The 18,528-nt window shown below is 38.8% G+C and overlaps 1 protein-coding gene across 1 annotated transcript in view; it reads left to right on the top strand.

Annotated features, from left to right (window-relative positions):
* TMPRSS7 (transmembrane serine protease 7) overlaps positions 1–18,528 on the top strand; it is a 46,643-nt gene that overhangs the window by 12,913 nt on the left and 15,202 nt on the right. The window contains exons 6-11 of the mRNA XM_063661626.1: positions 65–293; positions 2,164–2,294; positions 2,993–3,105; positions 9,237–9,343; positions 13,977–14,113; positions 15,706–15,813. Coding sequence (XP_063517696.1) covers positions 65–293; positions 2,164–2,294; positions 2,993–3,105; positions 9,237–9,343; positions 13,977–14,113; positions 15,706–15,813 — 825 coding nt within the window. The remainder of the gene's footprint in view (positions 1–64; positions 294–2,163; positions 2,295–2,992; positions 3,106–9,236; positions 9,344–13,976; positions 14,114–15,705; positions 15,814–18,528) is intronic.

The raw sequence follows: 18,528 nt of genomic DNA on the forward strand, positions 1-18,528 counted from the left end.
TCTCTTTTTATAAAAGTCATTCCTAAAAAAAAGAAAAGAAAGGAAAATGGTGCTGTCTCCACAGACAAAGGCTGCTCTCAGTACTTCTATGCAGAGCATCTGTCTCTCCACTACCCGCTGGAGATTTCTGCAACCTCAGGGAGGCTGATGTGTCACTTCAAGCTGGTGGCCATAGTGGGCTACCTGATTCGTCTCTCAATCAAGTCAATCCAAATCGAAGCCGACAACTGTGTCACTGACTCCCTGACCATTTACGACTCCCTTTTGCCCATCCGGAGCAGCATCTTATACAGGTACGATGCAGGTACTCTTCTTGGTGGGTAAAAAGATTTTTTACAACCTCTGTTTTACAGTATCTGTGTTCCCCTGGATTTTTTTTTTGAAACAGTTTTTGTGTGCACACATGAGGTCAATGACTGACCCATGCCCTATTTAATATCCCCTATACTTTAGTACCCTCGCCAGAGCCTATCAGACTCAATGTTTGTTTTCCACTTGTAGTAAATACTCTCAAAGTCAGTACAGCAAGAACTTCAGCCAATATACCTGAAATATAACAGATACTTTGTTTAATTTTACATTTATTGAAATAAAAATGAAGTCTACTATTTCAACAGTGTGAGAATAAATATCCTATGATGATTGCATCACATTAGTAAACAAATTTTTTTTCTTGTTACAAAGATAACACATGTTTATTGTAGAAAATTAGGTCAGAGGAAAAGTATCAATTACTTCACAACCTCATTATTCAGAACAAATTTGTTATATTTTAGCATAAATCCTTTCATTCATGTATGTGTAATTACACACACATATACATACCCTAGTATTTTTTACTTAATAGTAGATATTTATTTATGGGTGCTTAATATTTGGTAAACTAATAATTAATTAGGCTTTATTAAGAAATTATTACTCACTGTGCTAAAAAGGTACATAAATCATCCTATTATTTTTAACCGTGTCTATGGATGTATGCAACAATGCTTTATGTGTGTATGCAGGTATTTATATTTTGGTGATGAATGTGCATGTTAAAAATTCAAACACTATATAAGAATATGCAGTGAAAAGTAAGTTTGCCACTGATGCCCATCCCTCCATCATTATCAGCTTCTTTTCATCCTTTCAGACATATTTACTTATCTCATTTAATCCTCAGCACAATGCTATGAGGAGCATACTATTATTATTACTACTGAGGCAGGAGAATAGGATCTGAAGGCAGGGAACTTAAGGCCAATTAGTGCTGACTTCCTAAAGCTGATTCAAGGGGAAACAAGAAGATCTGGGGGCAGGGAACCTAAGGTCAATTAACACAAACTTCCTAAAGCTAAACTAAAAGGAAAAGCCCCATCACTCTACAACCCTACCGCTTCCGCCACGTCTCAGGTGGAAAGAGAAAGCACCTTGGATTGGCTGGGGGTCAAGCCCGGGCCATCCCTTCATCTGCATACTGCACCAATTCACCTCAGCCTTTAATTAGCCATGGGCCAAACCCTTCATTGAGATAAGGGGTAGCTGATAGGGACCTCCCAAGGAGTACTTAAAACCCAGAATACTTTGTAACTGGGCCCTTGAGCCGCTTGGTCTGGCCCACTCCCACCCTGTGGAGTGCTTTAATAAATCCTTGCTTTCCTTTCTCATTTTTGTGTTTCATTCCTTTGTTGCTTTGTGCATTTTGTTCAGTTGTTTGTTTAAAATGCCAAGGACCTGGACAACTCACATGGCCTTTTTTCTGGTAACACTACCATTGCATAGAAGAGAAACTGGTGCTTACAAAGATTTAAGCCTGGCATCTTTCATCCATTTAAGTGATGGAGCTGAATTTTGAATCCAGTTTTCCTTAGAGCAGAGTCTAGGACCTTAGCCATTAGATACACTACTTTTATACTGTATTTCTGCCCAAGGAGCATACAGTGACAGCCATCCCTGAGAATTCTCTGGTAGAGGTTCCTACACAAAAATGTATCTACCTTTTCTGGCTCTGTAGTGCTCTGTGGCTATTAATGGATGAGGATCTGGTTGGGAGAGATTCCCAAGAACTGAGTGGATTGATTGAATGGATGGCCCAAGAAATGTGTGGAATCGTTTTGAATGGAGACCCATTTCTCAAATAACGTATTATTCATGTACTTTTGTTTTATTATCTGCTTTCAGAATTTGTGAACCCACAAGAACATTAATGTCATTTGTTTCTACAAATAATCTCATGTTGGTGACATTTAAGTCTCCTCATATACGGAGGCTCTCAGGAATCCAGGCATATTTTGAGGTCATTCCAGAACAAAGTAAGTCTTCCTCAATTATGGAGAAGTCACTTTTAGAAGTATTTGTTATGATAGCCTGTTCTTATCTTTCTGAAGGCTGTGTTGTAATATTCATTGTATTAGCCTGGGACTCTGAATAAGGGTCCACTCAGAAGAGAGAGACCATATTAGGTATTTGGACAGAATGAATTCTGTAAGAACTATTAACTTCATATAAAGGTGTTAATAAGGTTACTCAAAAGGCCAAAAGGACAAGAAGAGAAATGTATCATGAATGTAACATGTGCAGAAAGTAACTATCATCCCTAGGGCTGGGTGAACAAAGGAAAGAGGTTGAGATTATTACAGTTTAGAGCTTACAGGAGGGAATATGAGGGATGGAACTCAGGCCTCTGAGGAGGGATTGCTGTTCAGCTGTTGCTGGTGTCTCTGAGTTCAGAACTATGTTTTTAAAGAGAGTAATAGCATCTTGCAGATCTGCAGCCAAAACATATGATGTGAAAACAAATATAGAATTAGAGAATAAGCATTTTAGCTATACATCTGTAGGGTGGTATTTCTTTCTTCTGAAAAAAAAAAAAAAAAACCCAAAGTTTAAGAAATGTATAAAGCTTGTCAATCAAGGAAGTGTGCATTAGTAATTAAAGAAATGTATGAAGTGTATTTTTCCATAATCTCACAGCTGCAAATCATTGTGTGTCACTGGGTATCTTTTCCAGAGTGTGAAAACACAGTGTTGGTCAAAGACATCACTGGCTTTGAAGGGAAAATTTCAAGCCCATATTACCCGAGCTACTATCCTCCAAAATGCAAGTGTACCTGGAAATTTCAGGTAGCCTAGTTCTACCAGTGTCTTAGAAAAATATTACTGCTCTATTTTTAATAGCATGAATTTCATTAATTTTTTAATTACAAAAGAATATTGCTTAATTTTATAAAATTTCAGTATTATTGAAATATATTATTTAGAGTGCAACATTTTTCTGTAATTTCAACCCTCTGCCCACAAATGAACTACTCTTAGCAGACTGGGGCTTTTTTCTCAAATTTATTTTGTTGGTATTGAAAATGCAAAGGCATTGTTGAAGGTTCAAACAATTATTGTATTATGATAGAGCACATTTATCAATTTTTAATTACTTCATCACCAGCATTGTAATAGGAATAATGATAAAATAATAAATTGGATTAGGCAATACAGTGAGCCCTCTGTATCTGCAGGTTTGGCATCCATGGATTAAACCAGTCACAGATCAAAAAATTTTACAAACACACACAATAAAATACAACAATAAACAATAATACAAATAAAAAACAATACAATATAACAACTATTTATATAGAATATAATTGTATTAGGTATTATAAGTAATCTAGAGATTATTTAAAGTATAGGAGAGGATGTGCATAGATTACATGCAAATACTACACAATTTTATATAAGATACTTCAGTATCTGAGAATTTTGATATCTGTAGGGTTCCTGGAACCAATCCTCCACAGGTACTAAGGGACAACTCTATTATATTTCAGTGGTATAAGCAAACCAGAGTACAAATGTATACGAAATATCTGTCTATCTATCTATCTATCTATCTATCTATCTATCTATCTACCTATCTCATCTATCTATCTATCTTTCTATCTATTTATCTATCTATCTATCTATCTATCTATCTATCTATCTATCTATCTATCTATCTATCATCTATCTCTGTTACCTATCTATCTATCTCTCCCTCTGGTGCTAGATAGGGCATTTATGCTTTTTGTAAAAAAAATCTTAGTAAACTGTTTTTTCTTTCTCCACCTATAATATCACATGGAGACAGGGCAAAGTGTCACCTTTTTATTCAGGATATACATATAAACTCATTATTGTGTGGCATAGCAATTAGATGAATTAGATATATGTGGCAAGCAGTATGTTGTTTGCGTTTATTTAACATATTATTGAATGACTACTATGGGCCAGGTACTCAGGCACGATTCCAGACACTGGGGATCCATGAAATCAGACACACACACAGAGGAGCAGCCCTGCTCTCATGGAGCTTACCTTCCAGTAGGGGAAGGCAAGTAATAAACAAACAAGTTAAATACGCATAATATGTCTTGTAATGGTAAAATGCTGTGGAGAAAAATAAAGCAGGGAAGGGGGCTCTATAGCTTGAGTTGAGGGTGGGAGATATGAAGCATAGCAAGTTAGGTGTTTGTTATCTTAAATAGGATGGTCAGGGAAAGTCTTGCTGACAAGAGGACATTTGCAGATAAACCTGAAAGATGACAGAATTAACCTTGTGAATCCCAGGATAAGAATGTTGCAGGAAAAGAGAACAGCTGAGCCAGGGACTCTGAGGCAGGAGGGTGCTTGATGCATATATTTTTTTTGTGCATGATCATAATAGTTAAATAGTTAAAATAATTTCATTACTCTACCCAAACCCGTAAGTTGGTGTCAATACCCTGATGGCATGTATCCTTAAATTAAAAAAAAATCATTATTACTAATATTTCCAAAGTAATTAAGAGATAAAGGTGCTGGACCCTTGCTCACTGCCACATTCTCAAGGCTTCAGGGCAGCAGAAATGCAGGGCCTCAGATAAGCAGTGAGTCTGAGAAGAAGAGGAAAAGAGGAGATGAAAGAAAGGGTTAGGGAAGGAAGAGGGAAACGAAACAAATCTCCATTTCTTCAGTCTCTCCACAAAGCAGATTAACCTTCTTGAGCTTGTGTGATAGCAGAAAAAGACAGTGCCATTCTCAAAAGCTCTGTCAAATGTTTGAAATTCCTTTGAGATAAAATAAAGGTTGACTTCTTAATAATCCATAGCCTTAAAATGAAAATTTTAAAACTTTGTTGGGACTTTTAGTCAGGGTGTGAATAAGAATATGGATCATTTACTGTTTTGCTAGGGGTTGGGGGTGAGAAATACTGAAGAAAAAAAAAAAACTCTTTATAAGAAAAAGAGCATCCCAGTGGGCAAGTGAGGAATGGGAGAAACGAGGCAGGAAACACCAGGACAAACATGTTAGCTGTTGTCATCTCTCAGCAAGTTTGTCCTCCTCAGTGTAGAGGTTAAATAAAGCTGTTCCTTTTCAGAAAGCTTTGAAAACATGAGGGCATGTTACTGTGAATGGAAATCAGTGTAAAATTGACTTTTTTTCACCTGTAAAATAGCTTTGAATTTATTAAAAAAATAAGAACTAGATGACTTAAGTAACTAAAATATTGACTCATCACGATAAAAGTTTTTTACCCAAAAGTTAGTTTATATTCTCCTCAATCCATCTTAGTGTCTGGTCCCATTTTGAAATTTACTGAAGAGCAACCAACCCCCTTTGCAAACTCACTTTCAGCTGATCTTTAAGGTCTTATTTATTTGAGAAAGATTAACTCCTGCTACAGCTTAAAAGATTCTTCTCTCAAGCTCTCTTGTCCACTCAACAATGCTTATTAAATGTCTGCCATGTGTCAGGCTCTATATGGGGATGCCTAGTAGCAAGATAAAGTTCTTGTTCTCATGGAGCTTACAGACTACAGGGGAAGAAGGAACAAATAAGTACAACCAAAAAAGGGTGTTGAGTTTATATTATGTTGTCTATATTTGTTTAGCACTTCAGTATTTTTGGCAACATATTTTTATTTGCCCTTCAAAACACACCTCTAATATAGAAGACATATTCTTAGCACATTTTATAGGTACAGAAAAAGAGACAGGTTGAAACATTTGCTAGGGATCACTCAAACAGAAAGTGACCCAGGTAGGACTAGAAGGAATCATAAATACATTTAGCCCCTTCTCCTTTTCTGGGTTTCTAAAGATGTTCTGCTTCCCTATGTTTCTTAACAATCACTTAGCTGAACATTTACCTCCTCCCTTCTTTTTTTGTATTCCAATACATTTTGTTATAGAATCTTAGAAAAGGAAAATGGAGCAGTGCTTTGAATTGTTTTATCACAAAAGTCATCAGCACAGCACCATCCAATTTAGGTCCGCCGGGCATAAGCACGGATTTTTACGGGCCACGTAAGTCACCTCCTTATATCACTTAGGAAATGCACAAGATTTCCCAGAAGGGAGCCCTGTTCCCTGCTTCTGTGAAGGAAATATGCAAGCAGTTTTACCACAGAAACTTTCACTGCTCATCTGAGGTGGGTTCTTGGGTTGTGTACACACGACCACTAGCAAATTAGGGGTGGGCTGAAAGATAAGTCCTCCTGCATCCTATCACCATCACTGACTAGAGAAATATTTAAATATTACAGTCCCAACGCGAAGGCGGAGGATAGGGAACAGAAACAGAGAACACAGAACATATAATAGCGGGCTTATTTTTTTGTTCATTTGTTGAAATAGCTTGCAATGCACTGTGAAACTAAATGTCACCCCTCTGTTTGTCAAGCAGGTTAATATAAGTAATGTCTCTTGGCCAATCTGTATACAAATGTAGAATTGTGTGCAATTCTGTGTTAGTGGAATCAGTGTGCAAGGGGACTCATTTCTTTTCACTATGGAGGAACTCTGGATTGGAAGGTAGTGTTGCATATGAATCCATTTTTATTTTGAAGCTGTGGAATATAGTGAAAATGCCTAACTGAGCTTCTTGTAGACGATTGCACTGCAAGATGTTCTTACATTATAAGATTTACATTAGTTACTTAACATATTTACTATCTCTCCGTTTGCATTTTTTTTTTTTTTTTTTGAGACAGAGTCTTGCTCTGTCGCCCAGGCTGGAGTGCAGTGGCACACCTCGGCTCACTGCAAGCTCCACCTCCCAGGTTCACACCATTCTCCTGCCTCAGCCTCCCGAGTAGCTGGGACTACAGGCGCCCGCCACCAAGCCTGGCTAATTTTTTCTATTTTTAGTAGAGACGGGGTTTCACCGTGTTAGCCAGGATGGTCTCGATCTCCTGACCTCGTGATCCTCCCTCCTCGGCCTCCCAAAGTGCTGGGATTACAGGCGTGAGCCACTGCACCCGGCCAGTTTGCATATTTTTTATGTGAAGAAATAACCAGATGAGAAGACTTAAAAAAATTGATATGTGTTCTCATGAGCCCTGGGTTTTCGGTAAACATAAGACAATCCTTTTCCGATTGAGACCCCCATGTTGGTATCCAAGCAGCCTGATACACCGGGAAAAGGGTGACCTTCAGAGACATGCAGGGCTGGTCTGAATCTGTGCTCTGCATTTTTTAACCTTGGTAAAGTTACTTATCTTGGTTAGTCTTGGTTTTTTCTTCTGTGCAACGGGATTCACACTACCTGCCCAACAGAGTTGTTGTGATGTTTAAGTGAGAAACATAAAGTGCCTGATTCATTCTCCCTCAAAAGTAGGTGAAGGGTGGTTTACTCTATTCAAATGCACATTGGAAACAAGCAAACACTTGCGCAGACACACACACACACACACACAGCACAACATACAATACGATGACATAACTAAAACCAAACGTCTTTCAGAGCAATACAAGTAATGGGTAAAATTCACCTAAAGAAAAAGACAGTAAGATTGAATTACAAAGTATTACCTAAAACTGAACTTTATGTTATTTTCAAAAGACAAAATGAACTAAAAAGCAACTCAATAAGGCTGAACAAAAAGGATGGGCAATGTATCAGGCAAGTATAAACAACAAAAAGCAGAGTTCACAATCTTAGTACCAGGCAACACTGAAATCAGGGCAACGATATCCCTGATTTGTAAGTACGAGACAAAAAGCAATTTATAATGATAAAGATGATGATCCACAAGATCTAATTACGTCAATTGTTTATGCAGCAAATGAAACAGCATTAATACTCATAAACCAAAAACAAGTGGAAATACAAAGAGAGAAGTGGGCAATGCTGGCTAAGCACAGTGCTCACGCCTATAATCCCAACACTTTTGGAGGCTGAGGCGGGTGGATCACTTGAACCCAGGAGTTCGAGACCAGCCTGGGAAATGTGGTGAAACCCTGTCTCTATAAAAATTATTTTATAGAGAAAAGTAAAAAACATAAGCAAAGAAGTGGGCAATGCTTAAATAAGGAATTTTAAGTCTCTTCATTCATGACAGAGATAGTGGACAATAAATAAGGAATATTAAATATTGAATATCATACACAAGTTTCATATTATATATAAGCAGACTACTCCTTTTTTAAAGTGACCATGAAGCATTCATAAATTTGATCACAAAATTTAGAAAATTTAAAGCACTATAAATGATACTCTTATTCAACTAAGATAGAATTAGAAAGCTTAAAAATGGATGAACCCAAATTTGACTCTCTTAAATGTAAAAATTCCTTAAATAATTCCTGGGTCAAAGTGAAAATCAAAACTAAAGCTTTGTCATATCAGACATAATACAGATGTATACCACAAAATGCAACAAAAAAGTCAGTTGCATAGTGTGTGTGTGTGTGTGTGCATGGAGTGGTGCATGCACACACACACACACGTGTTTGCTCATACACGTAGGCAGCTTTCTCTTTTGACGTCTTCCAAGAAGATCTAGGGGTGACTCACTAACAGCCTTCAGAAATACTGAATTTAATATGAAGAGGAGGCTGATTCATTTCTCCTTTATCTAAAGAATCTGAATGATGCTTTAAATCAGCTGTATCATATGTACATTAAAAGAGGAAGGTGTTTGCACTCATTAACTAGTGGGTGTTATTAAAGTTAAGTTCACACTAACAGGGAGAAACTGAAACCCAGAGATGCTGATAAGTCTCAAGTCACCCCGCTCCACTTGGGACCCAGCAGCTGCTCCGTGAATACATGGCTGCCTGCTTCCTTCTTCAGAACGCCCTCCTCCTTATCCCGCTTTGTTCAGGAGAACTGGTTTACCCCGCTAAGGGCCACAGGGCACAAGGAGTAGAATGACCTTGAAACAACAAGCCAAGGGAATAAGTAAATACATCCTTTGATTGAAGCGTTTTTTTCTGACTGAATGTTTATTTTCACAGACTTCTCTATCAACTCTTGGCATAGCACTGAAATTCTATAACTATTCAATAACCAAGAAGAGTATGAAAGGCTGTGAGCATGGATGGTGGGAAATTAATGAGCACATGTAAGTGATTTTCATATGTGAGGCATCTGATGAAAGGCTCATAGCTGTGTGTTCCTTGTCCTCAAAGAGTTTGCGCTTTACCATTTACAGTCAGGGAAACTGAGGGATATAGGAGTTACGTAACTTGCTCAAGGCCATGCAGCTCATGAGTGATGGAGGCAGGATTCAAACCCATGTCTCAGGGCTCCTGCCCCACCACTGCTCTCTGCTGCTGGGCTACAGATATGTATATTCCACACTTCACAAGAGTATTTGGCAGATGAGTTTTTCAAATCCTGGATCCATGGGGGAGTATAATAAATTGGGGTTCTGCTGGAAAAAAGTGTTAGAGACCATTGACCAATTCTGTGTGGTAGGAAAGTCCCAGTTGGCCTGGCTGGATCCTGAGACTGGGAAATGGGTTGAAGCTAATCAGAAATCTAGGGGCTTAGGGCTAGAACCAATCTACTTGGCTCTAGAACCAATGTACTAGGTGCTTACTCTCACTCTTAATTTGTCCCTTAATTGTTGTTGTTGATTTGCTTCTAAATCTATAACAGATTAAATAGGCACTGAATTAAATAGTTTTGTATTTTTATTTTTATTTTTATTTTTTTGAGACAGAGTTTTGCTCTCTCACCCAAGCTGGAGTGCTGTGGTGTGATCTTGGCTCACTGCAACCTCTGCCTCCTGGGTTCAAGCGATTCTCCTGCCTCAGCCTGCCAAGTAGCTGGGACTACAGGCACGCACCACCATACCTGGCTAATCTTCGTAGTTTTAGTAGAGACGGGGTTTTGCCATGTTGGCCAGGCTGGTGTCAAGCTCCTGACCTCAAGTGATCCACCTTCCTCAGCCCCCCAAAGTTCCAGGATTACAGGCATGAGCCACCACACCCAGCCCCTGAATAGGTTTTCAAAAATACAGGATGCCCTGTCTTGACCACAGAATAGCTTCTTAGTTCACTTTCAGAGAATTCTGTTAAGTTAAAGGATTTGCCTGCTACTTCTTTGCTCATTGTTATTCTATGAGTGAAACCTTCCCTTTCTAAGTGCTTTTTTCAGAACAAACTTCTTTCAATTCCTTTAGACAGACTACTTGCAAAATAACTGGTCCTGTCTTCACTGGAATAGGCTTTATCAAATTTAAGGACATTCTTGGATTCATTATTAAAATGCAGACTGTATTATTTTGGGGAGTGTAATTGAATTGGGGCTCTATTTTGTGGGAGTCAGAAGACCTGGGTTCAAGTTACAGCTCTATCATTTAGTAGCTACATTAACTAGGGCAAATTATTTAACTTCTTTGAGTTTTGGTTGGTGAAATGAGGTAATGATTCTTAATAAGTTTTTTCTTGTTTGTTTTTTGGTTTGCATTTATGAAATCATGTATACCACAAAGCAAAAAATACTAGCTATTATTAATATGAATAACAAGATTGTTTTTGAAATGACACTTGTTGGATAAATACTATAGAACATGCCCCCAAGGCTTTAAAGATACTGCATTTTGTTATTTAATTAAAATAGAGATCCAGAAAATAAATCTTTACAAATCTTTCGTGAAGGCGTAAGCCTATGACAAAGCTGTGCTTTGAAAATGAGGGACTATTTTATCCCTAAATCACAACAGTGACCTGTGATATGTTTATTGCTGCCTAAGTAGCAGCAGGATCTGCTCCCAAGCAATACCAGGAAAGCTCTCTCGGCCCCATCCTTTCCTAAAGGGCCAGTTCTTCACTAGGCTTGTGGGCTGGCTGAAATCCTGTCAGATTCATTTGATGCTTCTTTACCCTCAGGATTTAAAATGCCAGCCCTTCACATCATCAAGTAATTTTCATGTAAAAAGGAAAAGCTTTAATTGTGCTAACTATACACCTTGCTGAGCAGTTAGCCTAAGGAAATTGAGGCTATAATGGGGAAGAAGGAAAAAGTAATCCTGACTGGAAGAAGCGTAATGATCTCCTCTAGACAGCCTGGGGGTGAGGTGTGAATGCTCAGGGCAGCTGGACTGCGGTATATGAACCCCGAAGAAATGGATGGCCTTTTTACAAAGATTTAGCAGGACAGAACTGCTTTGGTGTGCTAGAATTTAGCATCGGGCCAGTTGGCATCCAAATCTTGGTTTTACTTACTTGCTATTTGAACTTTAGCAAGTTATTTCACGTCTTTATGTCTGAATTTCCTCACTTGTCATGTGTCTGTCTATATAAACTGTCTCTTGCTGGCTTTCTCCAGTTTCTCAGTTTTAAAACTTTCATTTCATAAGCCACCATTATTCCCCATTGCGTACTCTCCCCCTTTAAACTCCAGCCCAAGCATGTGATCTCTGTCCTCTTGATTCCCCTTAACACGCCTAGCAAGGCTCATCTTTGCAAGGAAACTCTACTAAATGTTAATGGTGAGCACAAAGAAAATCACTATGAGATTCAGATAACATAATCAGCATGTTTTTAAGAGCACAGGATTCTGATCTCAAGATGGCCAACTCTGACTCCAAAAGTTTGGCATGGCTTGGCTTTCAGGTGCCTCTCAGACCCTGGCTCCCAGTTAGCCAGAAGGATATCTGCATTTGCCATCTCTTCCTCATACCTCAGGAATTGGTCTAACAGGTTATCAGTTCCTGTACTTCAGCCAATTGAGAAAGGCTCTTCCTGAAAAACACGTGAATGCTTTCCTCCTTTAATCCTTAAAATCATAGGTTATCTGTGCTCCTGAATGCCAGTGTCTGATCCATGGAAGATGCCTGTTTCCCGAGTGCTTTAGGGGCCTAGAGTAATTGGCATCACAGGTTCCAGTGGAGGTCATTACCTATCGGGGAACCTGCCCCCCATAGTCACGTAGGTTCTTTTTTATTTTCCCAAAGCATCGGCCTGGTTGAGAAATAAAGGGACAGAGTACAAAAGAGAGAAATTTTAAAGCTGGGCGTCCGGGGGAGACATCACATGTCGGCAGGTTCTGTGATGCCCCCGAGCCGTAAAACCAGCAAGTTTTTATTAGGGATTTTCAAAGGGGAGGGAGTGTAGGAATAGGGTGTGGGTCACAGAGATCACGTGCTTCACAAGGTAATAGAATATCACAAGGCAAATGGAGGCAGGGCGAGATCACAGGACCACAGGACCAGGGCGAAATTCAAATTGCTAATGAAGTTTTGGGCATGCATTGTCATTGATAACATCTTATCGGGAGACAGGGTTTGAAAGCAGACAACTGGTCTGACCAAAAATTTATTAGGCGGGAATTTCCTCGTCCTAATAAGCCTGGGAGTGCTATGGGAGACTGGGGCTTATTTCATCCCTACAGTCTAGACCATAGAAGACAGCCACACCCAAGGGGGCCATTTTAGAGGCCCACCCTCAGGGGTGCATTCTCTTTCTCAGGGATGTTCCTTGCTGAGAAAAAGAATTCAGCGATATTTCTCCCATTTGCTTTTGAAAGAAGAGAAATATGGCTCTGTTCCACCCGGCTCACCGGCGGTCAGAGTTTAAGGTTATCTCTCTTGTTCCCTGAACATTGCTGTTATCCTGTTCTTTTTCCACGGTGCCCAGATTTCATACTGTTCAAACTCACATGCTCTAGAAACAATTTGTGCAGTTAACGCAATCATCACAGGGTCCTGAGGCGACATACATCCTCCTCAGCTTATGAAAATGATGGGATTAAGAGATTAAAGTAAAAACAGGCACAGGAAATCACAAGGGTATTGATTGGTGAAGTGATAAGTGTCCATGAAATCTTCACAATTTATGTTTAGAGATTGCAGTAAAGACAGGCGTAAGAAATTATAAAAGTATTAATCTGGGGAACTAATAAATGTCCATGAAATCTTCAGAATCGAAATTCCTCTGCCATGGCTTCAGCTGGTCCCTCCATTCAGGGTCCCTGACTTCCCGCAACAATTACCCCCAAGCCTTGTGTCTGCTGTCTCCCATCAAGATCTTGCAGGTTTCTCTGTGGGAAGAGCCTCATCTACACAGGGCGGTGGACTAACTTACAGGCCTGCAATATAATAATACTGTATGCTCCACTAACCACAGTTCTAATGTAATGAGAATTATTAACAGGAGGGATATTTTCTCAAAAGGATACTGGGGGGCATTAGGTGATGAGAGGTAAGAAAAAATAATCAGGGTAGGGAAATATTGGAGACAGACATTAATTCTTTGAAATTTTGCAAAGGACAAGCCCTTATGTGCATGTCAGATTTCAATTTAGACTGAAATAATGTTGTCTTTTGCTTTTAGTCTTGCTGGAATTCTTTGCATATTTTCAACCTGATCGAATGAACTCCACTTTGCTTGGCAGAGAGGCTTGTTGACAAAAGCAGGCAATTCTTATGTTACACAGGTTTTCACATTGTAAAAGGAGAGAAAACTGGGAGAATTAAATCCATATTTCTTTGGATCATAAGTGATGGTGAGGAAAGCAACAGGTCAATGGTACTATTATTGTTCCATTAAGCAGAGGAGAAAATAAAGAGGGCAGAAGTTACTTGATCACAGTCACATGGCCTAGAATGAATAACTGCCATTAGCTCTACCATACGCATCTCTGTTTGTGAAAACCAAATGACCAAAGTGTTCGAGAATTCACCATGAATAGGAATTCAGTCAACAGAACCTCAAGCTGTGTGTTCTCCCCGACTCTTGTCTCCTCAGGTACTGTGGCTCCTACATGGATCATCAGACAATTTTTCGAGTGCCCAGCCCTCTGGTTCACATTCAGCTCCAGTGCAGTTCAAGGCTTTCAGACAAGCCACTTTTGGTAGAATATGGCAGTTACAACATCAGTCAGCGTAAGCCTGGGATCACCTCCTTAGGAAAACTTAATACTTACATAGTGGATAACATTTTATAATTCTAAACTGTGAGAATTTAAGAAATGAATACTGCTTTATTTCTGCTATTTCCTTTTACATACTTATTTCTATAATAAATAATAAATATAAAATACAAATAAATATAACAAATATATAAGATTACATATTTATTACTACTATACTTTGAATTATTAAAGAAATCATATAACCTTTTAATATTACTGATTTATAGTTGAAAAATAATTTCTCACATTATTCCTTAAAAACAAGACATGTATTGGTTTGTAGTTCTTGCTAGCCATCATTCTCTGTAAATATGATGTTTACACCAACATGTAGTGGATCCAAAGCCAACACTTGTCACTCACTTTGGCCTGTGTTTGCACAGGAAGAGCTGTTTGGTGGAGGGAGTTCAAATATCAGCCCTCAGAATATTGAGTTTGAAATTCATACTGAAAACTACTGGAAGAGTGGCCAGGAAGTGCTCATCAGAAAAGGCAATGTGTGAGGGAAGTCATTAGAACTACAGAGAGTGGGTAATGACATGCTCAGGAAATCTTTGACCCATCTTAAGAGGGAAAAAGTAAAGATTGCCCACTGAAGAGTCCACAGGGATATGACTTGAGAGAACATTTCTTTAGACCATGTCCTTCTTTGCCAATCTCTAATAGACTTTCTTCTAGATTAAGAATATTACATCCTGAATATCAGAGTATTACAGTTTCCAGCAGAGTCACAGGTAGATAAAGCAAGCTGTTTTATTTTTAATTTTTTTTCAAACCATAACTATTTTCCAGCATCTCATCCATTCCAACATGTGCCATTGAAATAGTGTTTCACTCTACCATACACTTTCCCCCATTCTTTTGCACAAGGGGAGGAAGGATTCATTATTTCTCTAATGTTTACCTACAAACTCAGGATGAATGATTCAAGATCAGGAATGAATCTTGAATCAGGGAATGGATCATTAATCAGAAGCCTGGTTGAAGAGGAAAGATTAATGGACAGGGAGGTAGGGGGCAGGAGTCTGGGTTCGAGGCCAGTAAGTAATCTCTCTAGGTCCAACGTGATAAGAGCAGTGGTTACTAATATGTTTTGAAGCACAGCTCACTTGAAAATGTAATTTAAGACATACAGAATAACTCATCTGATCACAGAAGATTCAGGGACACCAGAAGTCAATTTAAGATTCTCTAGGGCTGTCTAAAGACTCCACATTAGGAACGCTGGGTTCCCTTAGGTATGTTCCAACTTTCACATTCTTCAGGTATATGACAAAGTCATCCAGCTGAGACTAGACTATGGAGATAGTAGAAGTTTGCTTGTGCATATGACCTGAAGGCAGTGCTCACAGAGAGCTCCAGGTGGATACTGCTTTCTTCTTCGCTCTTCTATGTTCCGCTTTTTTGTCTTTCAATGACTGGCAGCCTTCATTTGATGGAGACACTATATAATTATTATTGCTACCCTGCCAACTCCCTAACCACTTCACACTTTAAATTTGCTAATGTGGTCTAGTGATTTCAGGGATCTATCCAAGATTTTCTATTTTTTGTTGTCCATAGCCTGCCCTGTTGGATCTTTTAGATGCTCCTCCGGTTTATGTGTCCCTCAGGCCCAGCGTTGTGATGGAGTAAATGACTGCTTTGATGAAAGTGATGAACTGTTTTGCGGTGGGTATTCAAGCTTTTAATACGACTTTCTTATGAATAAGTAACTTCTCAGGACCATGATTGCTGCTGATATATATCCTTAGTCTTTGTAGTTATTATCTATTACTGCATAACCAACTACCCCAAAACCCAGTGGCTTAAACAATCATTTATTCTTGATCATGCATCTGTGGATTTTCTGGGATCTGACTAATCTAGGCTGGGCTCATATGGGTGGCTCTGCTTCAAGTATTGGGTCCACCTGAGCTTGGTTCTTCCAAGATTGGAATCAGCTCTACTTTTGATGGCTCTTTTCCTCATTGAGCCAGTGGGCTAGTCATGGCAGTGGCAAAAGGAAAAGAGGGGAGAGCAGCAGCACATGGTTTCTCATAAGGCCTGGGCTTGGAACCAGCACACCATCATTTGTGTTACATTCTATTGTTCAAATCAAGTCACATACCTGAGAACAAAGTCAGGGGCAGGGAAATTCACTCTGTACACCTTGGGGCTATGGTAACACTGGGGTGCATAATACTACCACAAGGAGTAAAGATCTGTGGCTAAGAATTTAATTCACCACAATCTTAAACACCGAAATCCTATTTGAAGGCACAGATTCTCCATCTAGAGAGAAGCTCAGAATTTGCAGAGAGGTGCTCTTTCAGCATGCTCCTTTATGAAGCCCAGATCCCATATGTTGTTTGTAAATAAAAGAGAACGGGTTTTGTGTGTGTTTTCTTTTCTTTTCTTTTCTTTTTCTTTGAGACAAGGTCTTGCTTTGTCACTCAGGTTAGAATGCAGTGGCACAATCACAGCTCACTGCAGCCTTGACTTCCTGGACTCAAGCGATCCTCCCACCTCAGCCTCCTGAGTAGCTGGGACTATAGGTGTGCACCACCACATATCACTAATTTTTAAAAGATTTTTATTAAAGACAATGTCTCACTTTGCTGCACAGGCTGGTGTCAAACTCCTGGCCTCAAGCATTCTGACTGCCTTGGCCTCCCAAAGTGTTGAGATTACAGGCATGAGCCACTGCAGCCAGTCCCATAAAAGAAAAAATTTTGTTGTTATTTTTCTAACCTGTACAATTTGTATTGACATCACATTGGTGATGACTAAGGTGTGGGGTAACTGGAGATTCTTATTTTGGGTGGAGAATCTCTGTCTTAATTTTTCATGACTATTTGTACCTCATTCCTGAATCTATCTCTAGTTTCAGGGAGCAATATGGGAAGGACAATTCACTGGACTATGTGACACCATTGGCAGTTTCTCCTGAAGGTCCAGAGTGTTTAAATCAAATACAGTTACAATGATGATGCTATTTAATCTTTTTCTTATCCTTGGAAAAATATAGTTAATATGCTATATCTAATTGTGAAAAATTATATTAATAAAAAATAACCTCTGACTATATACTTTATTTATTTATATTTTAGAGACAAGGTATTGCTCTGCCATCCAGGCTGGAGAGCAGTGGTATGATCATAGCTCACTGCAGCCTCTAACTCCTGGGCTCAAGGGATCTTCCCCCCTCAGCCTCCTGAGTAGCTGGGAATACAGGCGCACACCACCAACGCCACTAACTTTTTTTTATTTTTCATACAGATGGGGTCTCACTGCATTGCCCAAGCCAGTCTAAAACTCCTGACCTCAAGCAGTCCTCCTACCTTGGCTTCCCAAACTGCTGGGATTACAGGCATGAGCCACCATGCCTAGTTTATACCTTATTTTTTTAATTGACAAGACAAAACACAAAATTTGTCTTAGCTTATGGTTCATTAATTATTTAAATCTATAATGTTCTATTTCTTAAGAAAATAAATACTGATCATTATATAATGACTGAGGTTTTTTTACATTATTATTTTTTGTGCTGATTCTCCAAACAAAAATGATTATTGTTAATTTATAATAAGGACTGTTTTTTGGTAATCATTATTCCTCATTGTGCCATTTTTTGGAGCTATTTTCTAAGTGTCCACTAGGTATACTCAGGGACCTAAAGAACAATTTTAGGGCAGCAGTATCCTCCTACCTGCCCTCAGAAGAGATAGCTCTGAAAAAACAGGTGCAGATAGCAAAACTGATAACTATTCACAAAACCAGAAATGTCTAAGGAATCATACTTTCTAAATTTGCTTGCTTGTACTTGTTGCTGGTCTAAAGGCAATTGATGAAAGTATTCCAAAGAGGAAAAACATGATAGATTTACATGAATATTTCCTAATTCAGGAAATGGATCTCATCAGACAAAATAATTCCAAAGAGACCACAGGGCCACATAAACCCAAAGTCTGTTATCCTTTAAGATCTCACATTCATAAATTCATTCAACAAACCTTGAGTAAACAACTACTATTTGTTCAGGGGCTTGAGGTACGGAGATGAAGAAGACAAAATCTCCAATCTCAGGACACTCCTATTTTGCTTCAGAAGGTAGACGAGTTTGATTTAGATCACAGCTTATGATTTTTATCTCCCTTAAAATAAATTACTATGATGAATTTAATTGTAACTAAATAAACAAGCCACCAGAGTTTAATGCATTTATACAAAAGCAAAAATCAGATCTGACAAAACAAGTGCTAGAAATTACACCAAAGTTTAAACACCTACTTTTCCTCATGGAAGTGTCAGTTTTGAGGAAAATACACTTTTTGTTTTACAGGTCATCTTAATGATTTGTACCTTGAGACTGGCACTGCTGATCATCAGAGAACCCAGCTGGTA

This window comes from Pongo pygmaeus, chromosome 2 (genome assembly GCF_028885625.2).
Source record: "Pongo pygmaeus isolate AG05252 chromosome 2, NHGRI_mPonPyg2-v2.0_pri, whole genome shotgun sequence".
Lineage (NCBI taxonomy): Eukaryota > Metazoa > Chordata > Mammalia > Primates > Hominidae > Pongo > Pongo pygmaeus.